The 20,245-nt window shown below is 37.2% G+C and overlaps 1 protein-coding gene across 1 annotated transcript in view; it reads right to left on the bottom strand.

The window, feature by feature from the left end:
- Positions 1-20,245, bottom strand: part of LOC136028943 (5'-3' exoribonuclease 2 homolog) — a 147,524-nt gene that overhangs the window by 60,215 nt on the left and 67,064 nt on the right. The window contains exons 8-11 of the mRNA XM_065706930.1: positions 14,424-14,617; positions 12,668-12,787; positions 9,605-9,808; positions 1,013-1,144 (exon numbers count right to left, since the gene is read on the bottom strand). Of these exons, the coding sequence (XP_065563002.1) occupies positions 1,013-1,144; positions 9,605-9,808; positions 12,668-12,787; positions 14,424-14,617 (650 nt within the window). The remainder of the gene's footprint in view (positions 1-1,012; positions 1,145-9,604; positions 9,809-12,667; positions 12,788-14,423; positions 14,618-20,245) is intronic.

The raw sequence follows: 20,245 nt of genomic DNA, 5'->3' as shown, positions 1-20,245 counted from the left end.
TTATTAATCGATCCTATGCACCAGCAATAGCTCTGGAGGATCTTTATCTTTTTTTTATCCTTTTGCGAATTTCTACTTCAATAAACTCCTAATTTTTAATAAAAGCTATGGAATAAATATCAAGAAACTTGCTCTTATTCTATGTAAACTCTTTATTGAGCAAGTCGAACTGTTCTCACCTACTTGTGCATAGCCTGAATGAGAAGCTCAAATACTGACCATGTTTATTTTTTCCTTTTTAATAGCAAAGTTCTGAATATTACTTGTTCGAGGTTCATCATTTACTTACTGGTAGACAGCTAGTCATAGCAATTGCATACCAAATCATAAACATTGCAATAAAAAACCTGGCATCGATGGATTGCAAACATATAACTCCCTACTGAGTAGGTACAAGGTATGAGGCTGCTTATACCATCAAGTTACGACGGCAAACCAACGAAGTCTGCACAAGTACTAAGTTAATTTTCAGTCTAATAGTATAAGTAGAAACAGTTTAAAAAATATGTATATTTTCTGCTGAGAATTTGTTGGTGGCCAAAATAGTGACAAAAATTCGATGACAATTTTTACTCAATAAATCCATAATCTGAACACTATATTACAGCCGGTAGAGACTTTAGCCCCTAATTTACAGCCGGTACTCACAGCTAATTTACTGTCTAATTTACAGCCTAATTACAGCCGGTAGAGACTTTAGCCCCTAATTTACAGCCGGTACTCACAGCTAATTTACTGTCTAATTTACAGCCTAATTACAGCCGGTAGAGACTTTAGCCCCTAATTTACAGCCGGTACTCACAGCTAATTTACTGTCTAATTTACAGCCTAATTACAGCCGGTAGAGAATTTAGCCCCTAATTTACAGCCGGTACTTACAGCTAATTTACAGCCTAATTACAGCCGGTAGAGACTTTAGCCGATAACCTCTAATTCATAACTGGCTCACTAGCTTCAGTGTATTTCACCAAAGTCATCTACATTACCACATAAATATTATAAAAATACTCACATTCTTGAATTGAGTTTTGATACTAGCTGCAACTGAATAATTTGCTGATTGCTCTCTGCGGAAAGCCTCAGTTCGCACCTCTTGTATTGACCGGTGGGCATCGACCAAGGGTTCTACTGCTCTACCGATGGGCTAAAAAATACAACTCGTATAGTTGCAAAAAACTGAACTAGACCATATAACTGAAACAATAAAGTATTTAGATCCAACGAATCGAAAACATTACTAGCTTTTTTTCACAATCCCTGATCAAAGGGTGAGTTTTGACATTTTCAAAAATTACGGCAATATAACCTGAAGGCAAATATGTAATCATATTACTTCCAAAATGCCCTAAAGTAAAAAAGAAAACACTTTCCCGCAGTCTGGATCCATATTAGGTCTATTCATACCTAAACACTGCGATTTTTTAAGATTTTTGTTTGGCTGTTTAAAAATTATGAAGTTTTTAGGACAGTATCACACTTTCGTCAGTTTTGCCCAGTTAAACCACGAAAATAAGTAAACAGAACCAATTTGTTAAATTTGGCAACGCTTTTCGTCCATAAACACTAAACCTCTAAAGCTAAGTTATGTCTTCTAAAGCTGTCTGGTAACATACATTTTTAGTTTATTTTTGGCTGGTTTTTCACCTACATTTCTTTTTTCTTTTTTGACGCCCACTAATAGCGAAAACACCTTGAGTGCATACGGTGTTCTTTTCCATTGAAAATTGAAATCTCAATTATTCCCTTATTGTCATTAATTGTTATATAACGTTTCATGGTTGGACAAGTTTTCATGTAACAATTTTTCTAGTTTTCACTTTTATTGCTCCTTTAAAGTCCTAGCCAGTTGACTTTGCTCATAGATACACTTACACTCTTTTTATTTATTTAAATTATAAGAGCAGAAGTAGTAATAGTATTAGCCCCAGAAGTTTTAACTTAATACTCCCAGTCGTTCTCGATGTATTAATGAGGTGTCTTCCTGGCAACCATGCGCAAAATGCCTTATTATTTAGTTTAAAGTAAGATTTAGTTTTAAAGCATAAAGGGTTAATTGCACAATTGTGGAGGGTTGGCATACCCAATATCCCTAAAGATATAGTTGCTGAACCGTTCTACAATGCTGAACAAAATTTTGACCGGATGTATTTGGAAAATCAATGGGCTTGAGAGGAGCGCTGCTTGCCCTCCAATCTTTTTTTTTATATTTCTAGCTATTAGGGTGGTGCAGCCTACAATATTGCTTATATGCCATTTTGAAAACCTGTATGCACAAAGTTTTTTCTAATGAAACTTCTCCTAACTTTCCCTAAAATTTTCACCTTAACACCCTTAACGTCATTAATCAAAGTAACTGTAGTGGTAGTATTGAAAGTATACATATAGTGCCCTCTGACTAGTTCAAAATCCCCCAAAACTTACCCTTCAAGGTTTAAGTTAATAATATAACTTGTTCTTCAGATATTGCTGCGTCAACTTTTTGAAAGGCAACATGCTTATAGTTCGTTTTGATTTAGTTCAATATCCACCTAAATGTTCCTTAAAAGCTCCACCTTAAAACCCATAGATTGCACAGTAGCAATAGTTGTAGCAGCATTAGTGGAAGTATGCGCATAGCATTTCTTCAACATCCCCTTCAACACACGATGAAAGTTTCAGCTTAGTACCATCGATCGGTCTTAAGGCATTTCTGTTATGTCCACTTGACAGCCTGTGGGGGCATAGTGTGTTTCAATTTAGTTCCATTTAGTCACTATACATTCCAAAATTTTCACCTTAATAACTTTATCTTTATTAGCACTACAAGTAGTATTAGCACTAGATTTAATTGTAATAGCCTAAGCCTTAGTGGCAGCAGTAGCAATAGAATTAGTATTAATAGTAGCATAAGTAGTGGCAAGAGCAGAAGCTGTAGCATTAGGTTGAAAATACTTTCTTTTGGTTAGTTCAACATCCCTCACAACAAGCCCTGTTAGTTTCAAACTTCACACACCAAACTGTTCCTAAGATATTGCTGTTGCATCATTTGATAATCTGCATACAGACGGCGTGGTGTGTTCAGTTCGCCTCCCCCCACGAAATCCATTGTAAATTTCACCTTCATGCCCTTAGGCATAGTTGTATTAGTAGTCCCAGTAGAGGCATTGATATTACTAGTAATAGTATTAACATATTGCCTTTTGATCAGCAGAACATTGCTCTCATCAAGTCCTAGAGGTTTCAACTTAATACAATTACCCGTTGCTACGACTTGCTGATATGTCCTTTTGATATATATTATAGTCTCAGTGCTCTTAGCCTTACAAGTAGTACCAATAGAAGAAGTAGCAGTAATAAATGCAGCAGTAACAATAGTATTAGCAGTAGTGTGTAGTGCCTTTTGCTGAGATGATACTCCCCTTTAAGCATTCTCTGAAAGTTCCAATCTGTTACCCAAATCAATTCGAAGAAACGCTATTTTGACGATTTGCATACACAGAGCGTCTTTTGATTTAGCTCGAATTTCCCCTCAATACTGTAAATAGATTAGTCAGGTGATAGTGGTGGTAGTAGTTGTAGTAGTATTGGTAGCAAGCAAATATTGCCTTTTTTATCATCTCCCTTATCATTTCCTGAGTTTTCAAAATTAACATACTCAGTTCTTTCTCAGTTCCTTATACCCATGATGCCTTTTGATTCAGTTCAAAACATTCTCTGAAGGGCTCACCTAAGTGCCCTTCGTCTTGTTGGGAAGCAAAGTTCAAACATGCATACCTTTCTCCATAATGAACAAATTGCCTAACTTACAGCCTTTGCCCTAAGGGCTTTGGACAGTTTGACATCCCTAAAGACATAATTACTAGATATTTCAAAAAGACTGAACAAAACAGATGTCTTAAAACTTCAATCTGATATATTTTAGGAATGATAGGCTTGGGTGGGGCTGATTTCCCTCCATTTATTTTTGACTATTAAAGAGGGCACTAGAACTTCGGACTTCCAATCAAATGAGCTCCATCAGATCCAAAGCTTATACGACCACCCATTCCCAAAACACTTTATATGCCCCGGAGCATAACTTACAACCCTTGCCCACGGGGCTCTGATGGTTTGTGTCCACCCTAAAGACATTGCTATATGAATTTTGAACTATTGGTAAAAAAAAAGGCTGGCTCACAATTTCAACTGAATGTGTTTTGAGAAAAGAGGATATCAGGGAGGGGGGCTAGTTACTCTCCGTCATGTTTGACTCTTAAAAGGGAAATAGAACTATACATTTCAAATAAAATGAGCCTCATATAAAGTTCACGTTCACACAACCACCCCTTACATAAAAACCTGATACACCCCGAAGGCATAACTTAAAAACCTTACCCTCAGACTCTGGGAGATTCTGTCCACCAAAACGGCCTTATTATATGATCTTTGAACGATTTTTGAACAAATGTCTACCTCAAAATTTTTATCGATTGCTTTTATGGAAAATGAGACATAGGGGCGGCTATCCCCGATCACTTTGACTCTTAAAAAAGAAACTAGAACATCTGATTCCGGCGACTGTCCCCGACCACTTTAACTCTTAAAAAAGAAACTAGAACATCTGATTCCCAATCCATTGAGCCCTATCTGGAGCTTAAAGACCAACCTTTCTATAAAAACCTTATGTGCCCTCGAGGCACAACTTGCAACCCTTGCATTGGGGGCTGTGGGGGGGGGGGTGTCAATCTCAAAAAAACAATTTCCAGATCTTACAACTACGCTAAACAAAATGGCTATCTCAAAGTTTTGACTAGATGTGTTTTGGGAATTGATGGGTGTGTGAGGAGGGAGGCTTGTTGCGCTCCAATCACTTTTGACTAATAAAAAACGAACGAGCCTTTTCAATTTCCAATCGAATGAGCCTTTTTTGAAGTTTCTACTACAGCAAATGGCCATCTCAAAATTTCTATCAAATGCATTTCGGAAAATATAAAGAACGGTGTATAAGAAAGGTGATAAGAGTGAACGTCGTAATTATCGAGGCACTTGTCTGGTCCCTGTAGGTAGCAAATTACTTAGTAATATGATACTTTATATACTGAGAAATGCTGTAGACAAATTTTTAAGAGAAGAACAGTGCGGTTTTAGAAAAAGGTAGAAGATGTGTCGACCAAAGAATTCCTCTTAGATTAATGATTAAGAAGTGCCTTAGTTTACAAACACCTTTAGTCCTCAGTTTTATAGATTATGAGCAAGCGTTCGATTCTGTTGACAAAGGAGATTTAGCAAAGGTATTATCCTTATATGGTATACCAGACAAACACAATAAAATGATCAGTGCTATGTATGAGACTAATACTGCTGCAGTTAATGTAGGAAATGAGGTTAGCAGCTGGTTTTGTATTAAATCAGGAGTTAAGCAGAGTTGCGTTCTATCTCCCTTGATATGGATCATTTTGGTCGACTTTGTATTAAGGAGCACACGAAAGGCAATGGGGGACCACAGAATCAAATGGGAGGAAAACTCTCCTGAACTTAGATTATGCTGATGATCTAAGCATCCTAGATGAAATTATGAGCAAAATGAATGGACTTTTACAGGTTTTGCGAGTTCAGGGTGGTAGAGTAGGTTTAAAAATTAATGTTAAGAAGTCTAAGTCACTAAGGCTAGGATGAAGTGAATATTAAAAGGTGACGTTGGGTAACAAAAAAGGTGGACAGCTTCACTTACCTTGGTAGTATTATTAGTAACGAAGGTAGGAGCAGTGAAGATGTTAAAAGTAGAATAGCCAAGGCTCAGGGTGTTTTTTTCACAATTAAAAAAAGTTTGGAAGAATAGGAACATAAGTCTGCAAACCAAAATTAGAATGTTGGAAGGTACGGTGATGACAGTGGTCAAATATGGCTCTGAAGCATGGGTGCTCCAAAAAGCAGATGAAGACTTACTACATGTTTTCCACGGATTGTTCTGGGTACCCAGCTGACTGATCGTATGTCAAACACTAGGTTGTACGAAAAGTGTGGTTCAATCCTGCTTTCTAGGGCTATAATGAAAGATAGGTTGAGATGGTTAGGGCACGTTCTGCGGATGAAGGATGACAGATTGCTGAAGACTATCCTTTTCAGCCAACCATCTAGGGCTAAACGGGAAGCAGGTCGTCAACGTCTGGGGTGGGAGGACGTCATAAAGAAAGATTTAAAGGCAATGGGAATTTATTGGGAGGGTTTAAAGAGGGGGGTTCTGAATAGATTGGGATGGAGGAGCGTGTGTAGATGTATTGGCTTCAGGCGGTTTGGTCCTGCGTTGAGTTGTTGTTAGTAGAAGTATATGCCCCCAGGGCATAACTTAAAATCCTTGCCTTGAGAGCTGTAGGGGGGTTGCAATCCTCAAAGACATAATTTCCGGACTTTTCAATTACGTTTAACAGAATGGCTATCTCAAAAATGATTAGATTGGATGTGTTGGATGGGAAATGGTAGGGTTAGTTGCCTTCCGATCCCTTTCGACTATTAAAAAGGGTACAAGCCCTTCCAATTTCCGACCGAATGAGCTATTTTCGAAGTTTCTACGACAACAAATGGCGATCTCAAATTTTCTATCAGATACATTTCGGGAAAATTCAAGGTATGGGAGGGAGGGGGTATGCATCCTCCAATCACTCTGAATCTTAAAAAAGGCACTCGAACGTCTGATTACTAATCCTATGAGCCCCCTCCAAGTTTAATACGATCACACTTTCTATAAATACCTTATATGCCCCCAGGGCATAACCTACAACCCTTGACTTGAGGGGTATGGTGGGTTGTCATCCTCTCAGACATAATTTCCGGAGCTTTCAATTGTGTTGCACAAAATAGCTATCTTAAAATTTTGATTGGGTGTGATTGGGGAAATGGTGGGCGTGGGAGGGGGGTTAGTTGTCCTCCAATCACTTTCGACTATTAAAGATGGCACTAGCCCTTTCAATTTGCAATCAAATGAGTCTTTTTTGAAGTTTGAGGGCGTGTAATGTTGCCCTCCAGTCACTTTCGACTGTTAGAAAGGGCACTAGCCCTTCCAATTTAGAAATCGAATGAGCCCTTTTCGGAAATTCTACAGCAATTCCTTCGATACGAAGTGGTCTGGTCTAAAACCAAAAAATAATAATAAAAAATAAATAAATAATACATTGTGCCCACATCGCTCTTTACTTGGGCAATTTCTCTGTTTACATTTTTTTTTTTTTTTTTTTGCAATGTCAATAGCAGAGATTCTAAACTGTAAGATGACTAAAATTCGTGGCAAATTGATCCGGCCCCTCAACTTGAATGCCAAAATAATCATCCCCATTCCCTACAGTACTTGCACGAATGACTTCCAAATATGTCAACAGATTCAATTTGCCATACTTCAGTGAAATTTCTACTTCTCCAATTTATGTTTTTTTTTTCTGTTTGACTGCGGGTGAAAAAAATTCAGCCACAGTACTACACTACCGGATCTCATTAGTTGTTCATTATTCCAGACAATAGGTCCATGAAATTCGACAATATTCCAAGATAGTATATGGTTTTCTGATTCCTAAAGTGAGAATACTGAAGCCAATACACCCAAGAATTCGATTCTTATATCCCACGGGGCATATGACTATTCCAGGAGCAGATCTAGAAAAAAATCTTGGGGGGAGGCCCAAAGTGACAAGGACACCAATATGCAAAATCTTGGGGTGAGGAATGTGACAATGGTGCCAATAATTGACCAAATTGACAATTTTATCTGAAAAAGAGACAAAAACAGAAAAAATCTTGAGGGGGTGGGGCAGGGTCACCCCCACCCCCTGGATCCTCCACTGAACTATCCTTTACCAAAACCTAGCATCAACAAAGAAGTTTAATTTCGAACTTAGACAGAATCTTCTCTAACCTTGACACTTCGAATCCATTGATGTAATCAGAATGTTTCTACATTCTATAATTTCTTAGACACGAGTGTCTACAGGAGTAAAAAGGAATTTCATCGTTTTACCAAAGTCAAAACCTGGCACGAATATACTAAAAATACAAAAGCTAGTATGGAAAAAATGGAGTGGCAAAAGAATGGAAGAAAACAAACTTGGACAACCTCTGTGTTCTGTACAAAAGGAAAAAAAAAATCGGTATTACTATTGTCTCAATAAATTTAAAATGTCGATACAAAGTTCTGGCAGACCGCAGCCGCACTGTTGCTAAAATGGCGTGCTATACGATCGGTGTCACAGTACCCTGAGTCAGTACCGTGAGTCGTTCTAACATTACAGATTGGTATAGCTTGAAAATTGGCTTACAATTTAAAAAGGAAACTGAAACCTCAATCCAGGCACTACTGGAACAGAGGATATTCAACTGGAGGTTAAGCAATTGTGGAAAAAACGTTCACAAATTTGCACACTGCATACAGCCTACGCATCGAACATGCAGTGTTTCCAATATAAACAAGTTCATAATTCTTTCACCTTAATGCACTTTTTGAGGTTTTTTCCTGTTTATTGCTAAGAAGATTAGGCGTAAGGACAGTTTGAAAATATTGGCTAGAAATACTTGCTGTCTGTTCTTTCTGTAATTAGCCAGGAGCCCATTGATTCTTTTTATAGATCTATTTCCTTTTTGTCTATTTCTGTCACCCTTCGTAAGTTGGTTTTTAAGAATCATCTTTAAAAGAATCACGAACAATTATTTAAAATAACTTCAAAAACTTAATTTTCCTAAACTTAATTAAATAATTATGAAACAAAACAAACAATTTATGAAGCGCATCGAAAAAAAAACATAAAAAACCCAATGAACTAGGCTGATTCATGAAATTGTAAAAATCAAAGTTTTAAACTCGGGTTAAGTTTAGGAGAAAAGGCTCAGGAGAACTGTTAAATACTACTTCTGCGTAAACAATGGGCTGATTATTGACCAACGGGCTAATAACGCAAATTATTGCCAAGCTTAATATACAAGATCTTTCTTTGTCCGTCCACCTATGTAACTGCTAAAGTGTCTTTAAATAGCTGATGTCTGTGTAATGCAACGGGGAGCAGATTCCTGAAGGCAAGTAGAATCCCCAAAGATACTTCACAAGTTACAGAGTCAGTTAGTTTCCGATGATCACAGAGAATATTATTTTACTTCTTTTTTAATGACCAAAGGCAAGCGGGCACTATATACAATTTAAAGAGTTTGGATTCAGTTAATGGTTTTCTTTGGAAGGTGAAAAATTAACACGTTAATTTATACGTTTCCAGCCGTTGTTCCACAGGTGGAAGGGGATGAACCTCTATTTTTCCAATTAGTTTCTTTATAGGGAGGGGGAGGACAAGAGGACCTTTAATTTTATACTTGGGGGTTAAGGTAATAATATTTCTTCTCTGGTTCCACAAAAGAGCGTACGCTATATTTGTTCTTCTTTTTTCTAGTTAAAGTTTGTCTTGTTTAAATTGGTTGTAGTCGAGCCTAAAATTTATAGTTGGTTAATGTCCTATAGTTACATTTAATTAGAGTAGGATACAGATAAAGGTAGACGAAATTAGACTGTAAAGCAGAGCTTAATTTTCCACCAAGCACTGAAAAAGCGATAATCTCTAAAAAAGAGAAAAAAGATAAGGGCAAAAAAAAATTATAAAAGATGTGTGACATTACAAACCTTTGGCTCAAATTGACCCCCGGGAACCCACTTCGGTTTGGAGTTTGAGTCCATCTTTGCTCTTTTTCGAAATTTGTCCTGCTCTTTCCATTTCTTCTCTTTTTCTTGTCTGTCCCGAAAAATTTGATCCTCTACCTTGCCCAGCTCATTCATAATAATCTGAACTCGACTTGCAGTGAAAAATCCTGATTCAGTTAACCAACCCTAGGAGGAGAGTAAAATCATCTTTTTAGTAAAAATGCATTACCTTTTGAAATACAATCAGTAACGACACTCAGCCTGTTATACATACGAACAATCTCCCAATTCGAAACAAAACGGCTGGATAGGCGTGGCGTTGTAAGAGCGTACGCATGCAGATGGTAAGCTTATCTTGTCACAGAATGAATTAGAAAAAAAAAAAAAAAAAAAAATCAGAAAAAAGCAACGAGTCTTATTAAAACCAAAAACGAGCAGAAACAAAGCCATGTCGTAATTCAAACTTATATCGAGCCGAAATTGTAATGAATGGATAAATGCAATCAGAAATGAATAGGAAATAGAATAAATAGTAACATTAAACATAAACAAATACACTTATAGACAGTCATTTCAATTAAGGGAAGGACAGTAAGCCCCCTCTAAATTGGGAAAGATCTTTTCTTGGTATTTTCATTGAAATTTTGGCTTTTTTGTCTTTCCATCAAACAAAAATACCCCCCCCCCCCCAATTCAGCGAATTGACGCCACTGGCTCTTGATGAATAGCTGAATACCCTAACGAACATAAATTGAAACAAATAATCAATTTAAAGTTAAAACTAACCGAAATTAACACCACTTCAAAACGTTCGAAAAGCCAGAGCGTGATTAAAGACTTACTGAATGCAATTTGTATTTAAGCGGCGCGTTTTTATTTGTCATAACATCACCAGCAACACAACAACAATATGTTGTGACAAGGCAACTTAAAGTTTACAAATAAGAGTAGAGCTACGCCTCCTCCCTCCTTCTCTCAAACCCTACTGAAAAATGTATTATGTTTGAACAGTCTAGTTTTTATCGGTCGAAATATCAACAACAAAAAAACAAACCACGATAGTAGTTAAGATCACACCAAAAAGGTGAAGGTAAAGAATACGGCTTAGACTTTATAGTCCCTACCGGCGGTGCTGATCTCCGTTTCTTAGCTCAGGAAGTGCAATGGGGGGTTGGGGGCTAACCATCTTGTGCTTTCGCACACCCTTCCTGTTTACCTTCCCCAGATTTCTCCAGGTACCCATTTAGAGCTGGGTCGACCCTGGCTGAGCTTACAGAGTCACACCACTGACCCCCTTCCCAAACTAAACCAAAGACATAATAAAATTAGATTGATTGTTTAAAATATAACTATATTAGTTAAATAAATGAAACTTAATTTACAGACGAACTTTCACAACATTAAACTGCCGAATTTGTCATTTTTTCTCTCAGGTACATTATAAGAACACATAACGATGGTCACGACTGGCCTGTCATTTAAAAACGATACAAACAACTGACTCATTATAAGATAAAGAGTACAATTATAGCTTTACTTCTGCTCGTTATGGGTTTTAATATGGATCTTTACCTTCCCTTGTCGAAGCAGTGAACCTTGAAAGTTTAAACCGATCGGAAACAAGTTTTGACCCTTTTTTGGACCAAAACACAGAAGGGGGCCCATGCCCCAAAAAAAAATATCTTTTTTTCCTTACGGTCAATCTAGCCAAGAACTCATGGTTTTAAGCTTCAAGTTGTTCGGAAATCAGAATTAGTTAGTCCTTTTTAGGTGGACCTTTTTAGGGTTAACCGAATTTTCTTGTGAATTAGGGTCCTTTCGACCTAAGACTTTAAGTTTAGTTTAAGCCAACCGTAAAAAACATTTTTTGGTTCCGGTTTCGTGGGTTCTTGGTCCAAACCTATTTCTCTGTAAACAAGTGTTCCTTGTACCCTGGAGTTTACGAAAGTAAATTTCAATCCATTCAGTAGGTGAAATACTGACAAAAAGATTTGATTCTTATACTTTGAACCATCCATAGCCTACCAGCGAGGGCCTTATCCAGAGGGAGTGGATTTTGACCCTCTCCCAAAATTTTGTCTAACTCCTACAAAAGTAATAAAATTACATATAAGTATGTTTTTGTTGTATCCTTTAAAGTTTATCCTGTAGTCCCCCCCCCCTGAACCATAATCCTAGATATGGTCCTGCTATTACCCCAAATGAAACAAAAAAAAATTAAATCTATTCGTGGGAGGAATGTATTTTTCTTCAGTAAGATTTACTGTATATTTCGACGATTTTACAACAAGCTTTAAATACCCCATCAGTTCAAAAGAAAATCCTCTTAATTTTGCGGATGTCGGACGAAAAAAGTTTGCCTATTTAAAAAGTTGAAAGGTAATAAGAGAGAGATAGATTATAAATAAGATAATAAGGTATAAGACAGTAAATATACTAAGATCAGAGATAGTAAATAAGATAGTAAATAAGATATAAGAGGTAAATAATAAAGAGATAGAAAGAACAAGAAATAGTTAAATATGGTTTACGTGCAAAAATTCAGAAAGTATTCATTTTCTGCTTTCGAAATTGTGTTTTATTGTACTCAAAACACTGTTGATCTGAGTAGTGTAAATATGGAGAGCTTAGAAACGGAGGGGGGTGGGTCAATTTTTCGTATGTACGCCATACTAAGCCAATTTTAGGCTTAAGAGCCTAGATATGGTCTCCTTGAAAAAAAAAAAGAAAAAAAAACTGTGATATTAAGTATATAATCATTACATAGCCAACGATTTTATAAATTAGAATGGTTAACATTTTAATCGAACATATACTATTTTCATCATAAATAAGTAACTGTGAAAGTTGCACAAAGAAACTTACCATTCTCGCACAACAAGGCATCCTCGAAAGAAAAGTTTATATAATGACCATTCAAAATCATCAGGAGCAAAAACCTTTATTTCTTCTGGAGGCTGACAAAAATAATAAGCATATGATTCAATAAAATACACAAGTTTTATATTAAAACCTTCAACTCAAGCCAATAAATGAATTACTTACGCCCGTCTTGTAGACACAATCTTTGTAAAGAGTGACAAGTCGGTCAATAGCCCCCTCTCTAATTTCCAAACTTGGTAGATGGGGTAAAAAGTCATTACCAACAAAAAAACACATGAAAACCTGAAATAAAGATCAGAGAAAATAATTATAACCCTACAACATCTAATAAGAAGGCTTCAGGAATCCTAGTTGTCTGAAAATTATTTCAATCTTAAACTGAACTGATGTAGTTTTAAACTTGCTAACAAAGTTCAGTTGTAATAAACTTCTAAATATGGCACAGGAGTGTGGCACATAGATGAAAAGTCATAAAAAAAATGTAAAAACATATGGTACCAAACAGCTTAAACTGAAGCCCACAAATAGGCCACAAATTATGTAATTAGCCCGCAAATAAATCATATTAAAAGGTTAAATTAGCCCCAAAATAAAATTAATGTTTGTATACCAAGGAAGACTTAGCACAGTCCCTTATCAACAGATTTGCAAAAAAGGAAACAGTCAACCTTCGAGCCATTATTTTTTTGTTTCTAAGGCCTCTTGAGTGAAAATCAATGCGAGTCGATATAACTTCCTTTTTGGTATTTTAGTAAAAATTAACTAAGTAAATTAAAAACAAGAGCTAAGAACTCATATGGCACTTGTGACGAGGTCGGAAAAGCCAAAAGCTCGTATGGCATGAGCTCTAGGAAAATTCTAAGAATGAATAGATTGATTTAAAAGGAAAATCAGAGACTTAATACCCGTCGAGATTTAAAATAAGAGCTCTGAGACACGAGGTCCTTCTAAATATCAAATTCATTAAGATCCGATCACCCACTCGTAAGTTAAAAGTAACTCATGTTTTCTAATTTTTCCTTTCCCTTCAGCCCCCCAAATGGTCGAATGACCCAAAAGGAGCAGATCCAGTCCGGTTACATCAATCACATATCTAAAACATTTGCTTATTCTACCCACAAAGTTTCATCCCGATGTCTCCACTCTAATCGTTTTCCAAGATTTCCGGTTTCCCCTCCAACTCCCCCCCCCCCCAAATGTCACCAGTTCTGGTCAAGAACTGGTGACAAAGACACAAGCTCTGAGACACAAGGTCCTTCTATATATCAAATTTCATTAAGATCCGATCACCCATTCGTAAGTGAAAAATACCTCATTTTTCACTCCCCCAAGTCCCCCAGATGGCCGAACCGGAGAAACGACTGTAATCAAGTCAATTTGTGCAGGTCCCTGACACGCCTATATATTTTCATTGTCCTAGAACGTCCAGAAGGAACAAACTCACTAAGCCACTCGAAATCCATCCCAACTCCCCCAAAGAGCAGATCCGTTCCAACTATGTCAATCACGTAAACTTGTGCTTATTCTTCCCATCAAGTTTCATCCCGATCTCTCCACTCTAAGCGTTTTCCAAGATTTCTGGTTTACAAAGATTTCTGTTTCCCCAAACCCTTGTGTCCCCAGATCCGGTTCAAATTGAAAATAGAGCATCTGAGACATAAGATCTTTCTATATATCAAGTTTCATTAAGATCCGATCACCCATTCGTAAGATAAAGACCACTCAAATTTCATGTTTTCAAGATTTCCGGTTTCCCTTTCCAACTCCCTCCAATGTCATGGTATTTATATGAATAATCAATATTCATGAATATATGAATATTTATTTATGTGAATATTTATTTATAAATATGGATATTTATTTATATGAATATTCAAATAACATAAAAAAACGAACAAAGACAACTGAAACTACTTACCCAATCGTCGACAGCTCTTTCAAAGTCATATGGAAAAGGAAGGTTTGGCATTTCCAGCTCCTTGGCTAAGTACTCTCTGAGTACAGACAATCGAACAAAAATAAACGGCTTTGGTGGGATTTCTTTGTTTGGCAGTTCATCATTCTCTCCAGATTTTTCTTTAGGAAGTCCTCTGCATTCTGCCATTTCATGGCCTAGTTAAAAACAACCAATAATAAAAGAAACAATAAAATATCACAAGGGAAAACATCAAGATATCTTCTTTGCCCTCCTAATCTAACATTTTACACTAGAGTTGAATAAGCAATCCAAATTTTTTCATCAATCACCATTTGTGTGCAATATATACCTCATGTATTCTACTATTTCATAGCCTAGCATCAAATAAAATTATGTCATGTAAATCAATCAACCAGGTCAGCTGCCCCGGGCACCGTAGCTGGGCGATTCCTACCCCCCCCCCCCTCCTTGATCATTTTATTCTTTTTTTTTTGTTTTTTTTTATTTGAGTCAGGAGAGGGTAGGCTGCAATTAACCTTTCCCCGGGAACCACCAGTCTTAGGAATGGCTCTGATAATATAAAGTAAATTGTTTCACAAATTTTCGAAATCTTCTTGATAAGTATATTATTAGCTTCAATATTTTAACCATATACAATACTAACAATTCCAAGCATACTGATAGATAGTGGTACCCAATCTTCAGGCACACGTTTAATACGTGAGCCCAATGGAAAATTCTGTCCAGTTTTGGACACAAAATCTTAAAGTTGGACCAAACCATCCAACCCACAGAGAGACCCAACCTTGGACAAATTTAATCCAACACAACCTCTGTGAAGAAAAAATATTGTGTTTAAATTAGTTAGGCTGTAAAAGTAACTTTCGTCTAAATTTAAATTATGAAAAACCAGAAGTTTTCCAAGATAGTGGCAGCCAATTCCAACTAGTCTAGTCCTAACTAATCAGCCAGTCCAAATTATTTAACCTATATGCATAATATCCATGATTTTGAGCTTGTTGTCTACGTTTAGAAAAGATATTTATTAATCAGGACATCTGACCGAGATCAAGCACTGTCTGAGTAGTTACCCTATAAGAATCATTACTAATATATTAGAGAGAAATTTTATAGATTTTCTTTTTATTAAGTTACTAAAGAAATGAAACCACCTCAACCCAAAAGGATCAGAGTGCGTGTTGTAGCACCAACCAGGTAACTTTATAGCTTCTCAGTGAAAGATTTGATGTAGCATCAATGGCTGTTTTCTACATCTATATTACCTATAAGAGGAGGTATCCCACACCCAATACTTGAAGAACAACTTTATTAAACCACCTCAATTTCGGATAATCTTCTGAGGAATCTTCTCCCTGAAAACCCATCTGGTAATTTCTTCATAGGGAAATTCATCAGGCACAATTCCAGGTATAGTATAAAACCTTTTCGGGTAGGAAATAGAGTTGGACTCAAAATAATATAACAATCTTGCTTGTTGAAAGCTTAGCATTACAATTTATGGATGTTAAACGTGATGGTGACTACTAAAAATGATCATTTTTAGTTTTGTTTTTATGGACATGGACATTGTGGCTTTAAAACATTAAATATATGTGTATCTATCTATATGTAACTTAAGTAAAATGAACGCATCTATCTGTATTCGTATTCCGATCCATTCAATTTGTTAGCATTTGTTATTTAGTTCACAACTTTAATAATTGACAATAAGCTTTTATACGCACGAAATAATTCAGACCCCGTCACAGTGAGGTTTGTTATTTATTTCAAAAAATTCAAAAATATCATTAATAAAAACTATTAGGACTTGAAAAAAAAAAAAAAAAAAAACGAAAAATATGTGGTGCCTTGTGTCTCGCAAGAATGTCTATCGTAAGTTTCAAACCTCGTATAAATCTTCATTAGACAAGGATGGGTCTTCAACTAATCAGAGCATAAATATCTTGGGAACTATTTCTACATCTATTTCTTTTTACACCCTTTTCTTTTTTACATTTTTACCTTTTCTTTTCTTTTTTTCTTTTTACACCTTTTACATCCATTTCTTTTTACAAATGGTGAGTTATTGTCGTCAAAGTTCTCTATTTACCTTTTTAGTTATACAGAAATATCAAATTTGTTTTCTTTTTCTTTTCCATTAATTATTTTTTTAATCCTTTAAGGATTGCTAATGCAGCCATTCTCGTATTTACGGTAACCCTTAGTAAACTACTATGGACAAGTGTACACAATGGTACACACTCGAGAAGTTAGGTTAAGTTAATTCTAATTGTATACATCAAAATATTAGAAAAATGTAATGATTTAGAAACAAGCTTGGACTATATATTTGCACATTAGGGGGGAGGGGAATAAATTATAGCGGGTCTGCATGCAAAATGTATTAGCTACGTATTATTCTACATATTATGAAGTAAGAATAGATTTCTAACTTCACGTTGTCCAAATACTTCACCTTACATGTCCCTTAATCCTGTTATTTCTGCAAACAATTTTCACGTCAGATTCTTTCCTTGTCCTCGTTTTGAACTTTTCACTTATTGTCTCATAACTGTCAAGAGAAGGTGATCTTATTTTGAAACTTTCTTCTATTTTTTTTTATTCTAGGATTACCATTTTTCACAGTTTTATTTGATAGTCTTTGATTTTTTATTTCATGAGCTTCGATTAGAAACGAGAGCCAAGAGCTAATTCGGCACTTGTGACGAGGTCAGAAGAGTCAAGAACTTCTTTCCATCAAGTTTCATTACAATCTCTCCACTCTAAGCGTTTTCAACGATTTCCGGTTTCCCCCTCCAACTCCCCCAATAACACTGGATCCAGTCAGGGTTTAAATAAGAGCACCGAGACACGAGGTCTTCTAAATATGATATTTCACAAAGATCTGATAACCCATTCGTAAGTTAAAAATACCTCATTTTTTTCTAATTTTTCCGAATTAACCGTCCTTCCACTTTCCCTCCCCAAGATGGTCAAATCGGGGAAGCGACTATTTTTAATTAATCCTGTCGGGTCCCTTATATGCCTGCCCATTTTCAGTAATCGCTATATTGATCAAGTATCAAGTTTTGGATCTTCTTCATGTAAGAAATGGGATAGTCAGAGATTGAACCCGATACTTCTCGCAACCTAAGCTAGAATCATACCCCAAGACCACAAGCCATACTTAAGGAGAACAGTCATTTGTTTTATGGGCAAATGAAATTCTTATCAACTATTTTGCTCGCCCCCCCCCCCGGATGGTCGAATCGGGGAAAAGACTATTTCTAATCTAATCTAGTCTGGTCCCTGATACGCCTGCCAACTTTCATCACCCTAGCTTATCTGGAAGTGCACAAACTAAAAAAATTTCCCAAACTCCCCAAAATAGAGCGGGAATGGTCCGGTCATTTCAATAACATATCTAGAACATGTGCTCATTCTTCCCACCAAGTTTCATCCCGATCTCTACACTCTAAGCGCTTTCCAAGATTTCCGGTTTACCCCTCCAATTTCCCCCAATGTCACCAGATCCGGTCATGATTTAAAATGAGAGCTCTGAGACACAAGGGCCTTCTATATATCAAATTTCATTAAGATTTGGTCACCCGTTTGTAAGTTAAATATACATCATTTTTTTCTAATTTTACCCAATCAATCCCCTCTCCCAACTCTCCCAAGGAAGGACAATCCGGTTTGATTATGCCAATCACATATCTAGGACTTGTTCTTATTTTTACCACCAACTATCATCAAGATCTCTCCACTCTAAGCATTTCCCAATATTTCCAGGTTCATCCTCAGCCCCCCCCCCATGTCACCAGATCCAGTCAGGATTTAAAATAAGAGCTCTGAGACACGAGGTTCTTCTAAAAATCAAAATTCATCAAGATCCAATCACCCATTCCTAAGTTAAAAATACCTCATTTTTTTATTTTTCCGAATTACCGAATTAGGTTCCCCGCCAATTCCCCCAAAAAGAGTGGATTCGGTCCGGTTATGTCAATCATGTATCTAGGGCTTTTGCCTAACCTTCCCAAAGTTTCATCCCGATCTCCCCACTCTAAGCATTTTCCAGGATTTCCAGTTCCCTCCCCACAGCTCCTCCCAATGACACTGGACCCAGTTGGGATTTAAAATAAGAGGTCTGAGTTACGAGATCTTTCTAAATATCAAATTTCATCCCGATCACTCCTTCGTAAGTTAAAAACACCTTATTTTTTCTAATTTTTCCAAATTAACACCCCCCCCCAACTACCCCAAAGAGAATGAATCCGTTCCGATTATGTCAATCAAGAATATAGAACTTGAACTTATCCCCCCCCAGTTTTCATTCCGATCTCTCCACTCTGTGTTTTCCAAGATTTCAGGTTTCCCCCTCCAACTCCCCCTAATGTCACCGGATCCGGCCAGGATCTAAATTAAGAATTCTGAGATACAATATACTTCTAAATATAAATTTCATTAAGATCCGATTACCCGTTCGTAAGTTAAAAATACCTAATTTTTTCGGATTAACCGTCCCCCCAATCCCCCCCCCAGATGGTCGAATCGGGGAAACGACTATTTCTAATTTAATCTGACCTGGTCCCCGATACGCCTCCCAAAGTCAATTTTCCCAGCTTATCTGGAAGTGCCCAAACTAGCAAAACCAGGACAGACAGACAGAAAGACCGACAGGCGGACTGACAGAAATTGTGATTGCTATATGTCAGTTGGTAAATACCAAGTGCCATAAAAAATCAGAAAGCTTAGATTAGAAGGAGCTTTAAAAAAAGTTTTATGAGTCTACTGCTCTTTAGGGGCCTTTGCAGGCCACTCAGGATGTCCCCAGGTGGCGATAGAGGAACTCCCTACAGATATCTAGGGTACCTCCACAGGAGGGACAGACCAAGGGGAGACCTTTTCCCTTGGGATCCTTAATAGAAGCTGGAGCAACTTCACCCAAGACTATAAAAAGTAGTGGAGAAGGAAGAAGGCCCCTCAAACGTACACTCAACAGGACCCACCAGCGTGTCAACACATCTCAGGAGTTGCCAACCTTCTAGAGCAATGAGCTAAATTGCATGGTGACACAGAACACCATCAAGAGACGATCCTCTACAGGAGGACAACTGCAGCAGGGCGTAATGTCTAGATCTACGAACAATGGCCTCTGCAAAGGGATGTCTCAACCCTTTGCGGTACCGGCAAGACTGGGGACCTTGCGGTTAACTCTATTCCCACTTGAAAAGTGGCACCCCCCGAGGAAATTATAGCTTAGTAAACGACATAGCATTCGCAAGGGATTCCGATTGATAATTCTTCTGGGATCGGTCTGTTCTGACGGACCTTTTCGGGCTGAAAAACCTCTTCTTAGCTAATTTATCTACCATGGTTTGCCTCTCGTAGTAACATAACATTTGTATGCAAGAACATATAATGAGCCAGAGGTAATAGGCTTGGGACTGTCTGTGCAGGATTTTGACTCTTGTTGATAGAGGAGCAGCACCAAGTGCTGAAAACCATGTTGTGATCAAGATCGGCCAGGATTGCAAAAGGCCTCCATTCATACTGGTGGTCCCAGGGACTTCTTGCTGTTCGGTTTCAACTGGCTTAAACGCTTCGGTGTAGACTTGAGAGGATATGTTGATCCCCGTCATGCACCCAGCAAAAATAATTTCAACGACTTAAAGAACATGAAAATTAGAGCTTGCAATTTTACGACGTTAAAAAATGACTATCAAATCGACATTTTGACTGAAAATACAGACGGTTCGAACTGGACTTATTAGGCGTTTTACAAACGCACATCTCAGGGACAGGAGGAATGAAATTATGTG

This window comes from Artemia franciscana, chromosome 7, assembly GCF_032884065.1.
Source record: "Artemia franciscana chromosome 7, ASM3288406v1, whole genome shotgun sequence".
Classification (NCBI taxonomy): domain Eukaryota; kingdom Metazoa; phylum Arthropoda; class Branchiopoda; order Anostraca; family Artemiidae; genus Artemia; species Artemia franciscana.
Note: the sequence above shows the minus strand (reverse complement) of the source record. Positions and strands in the feature narration are given on the sequence as shown.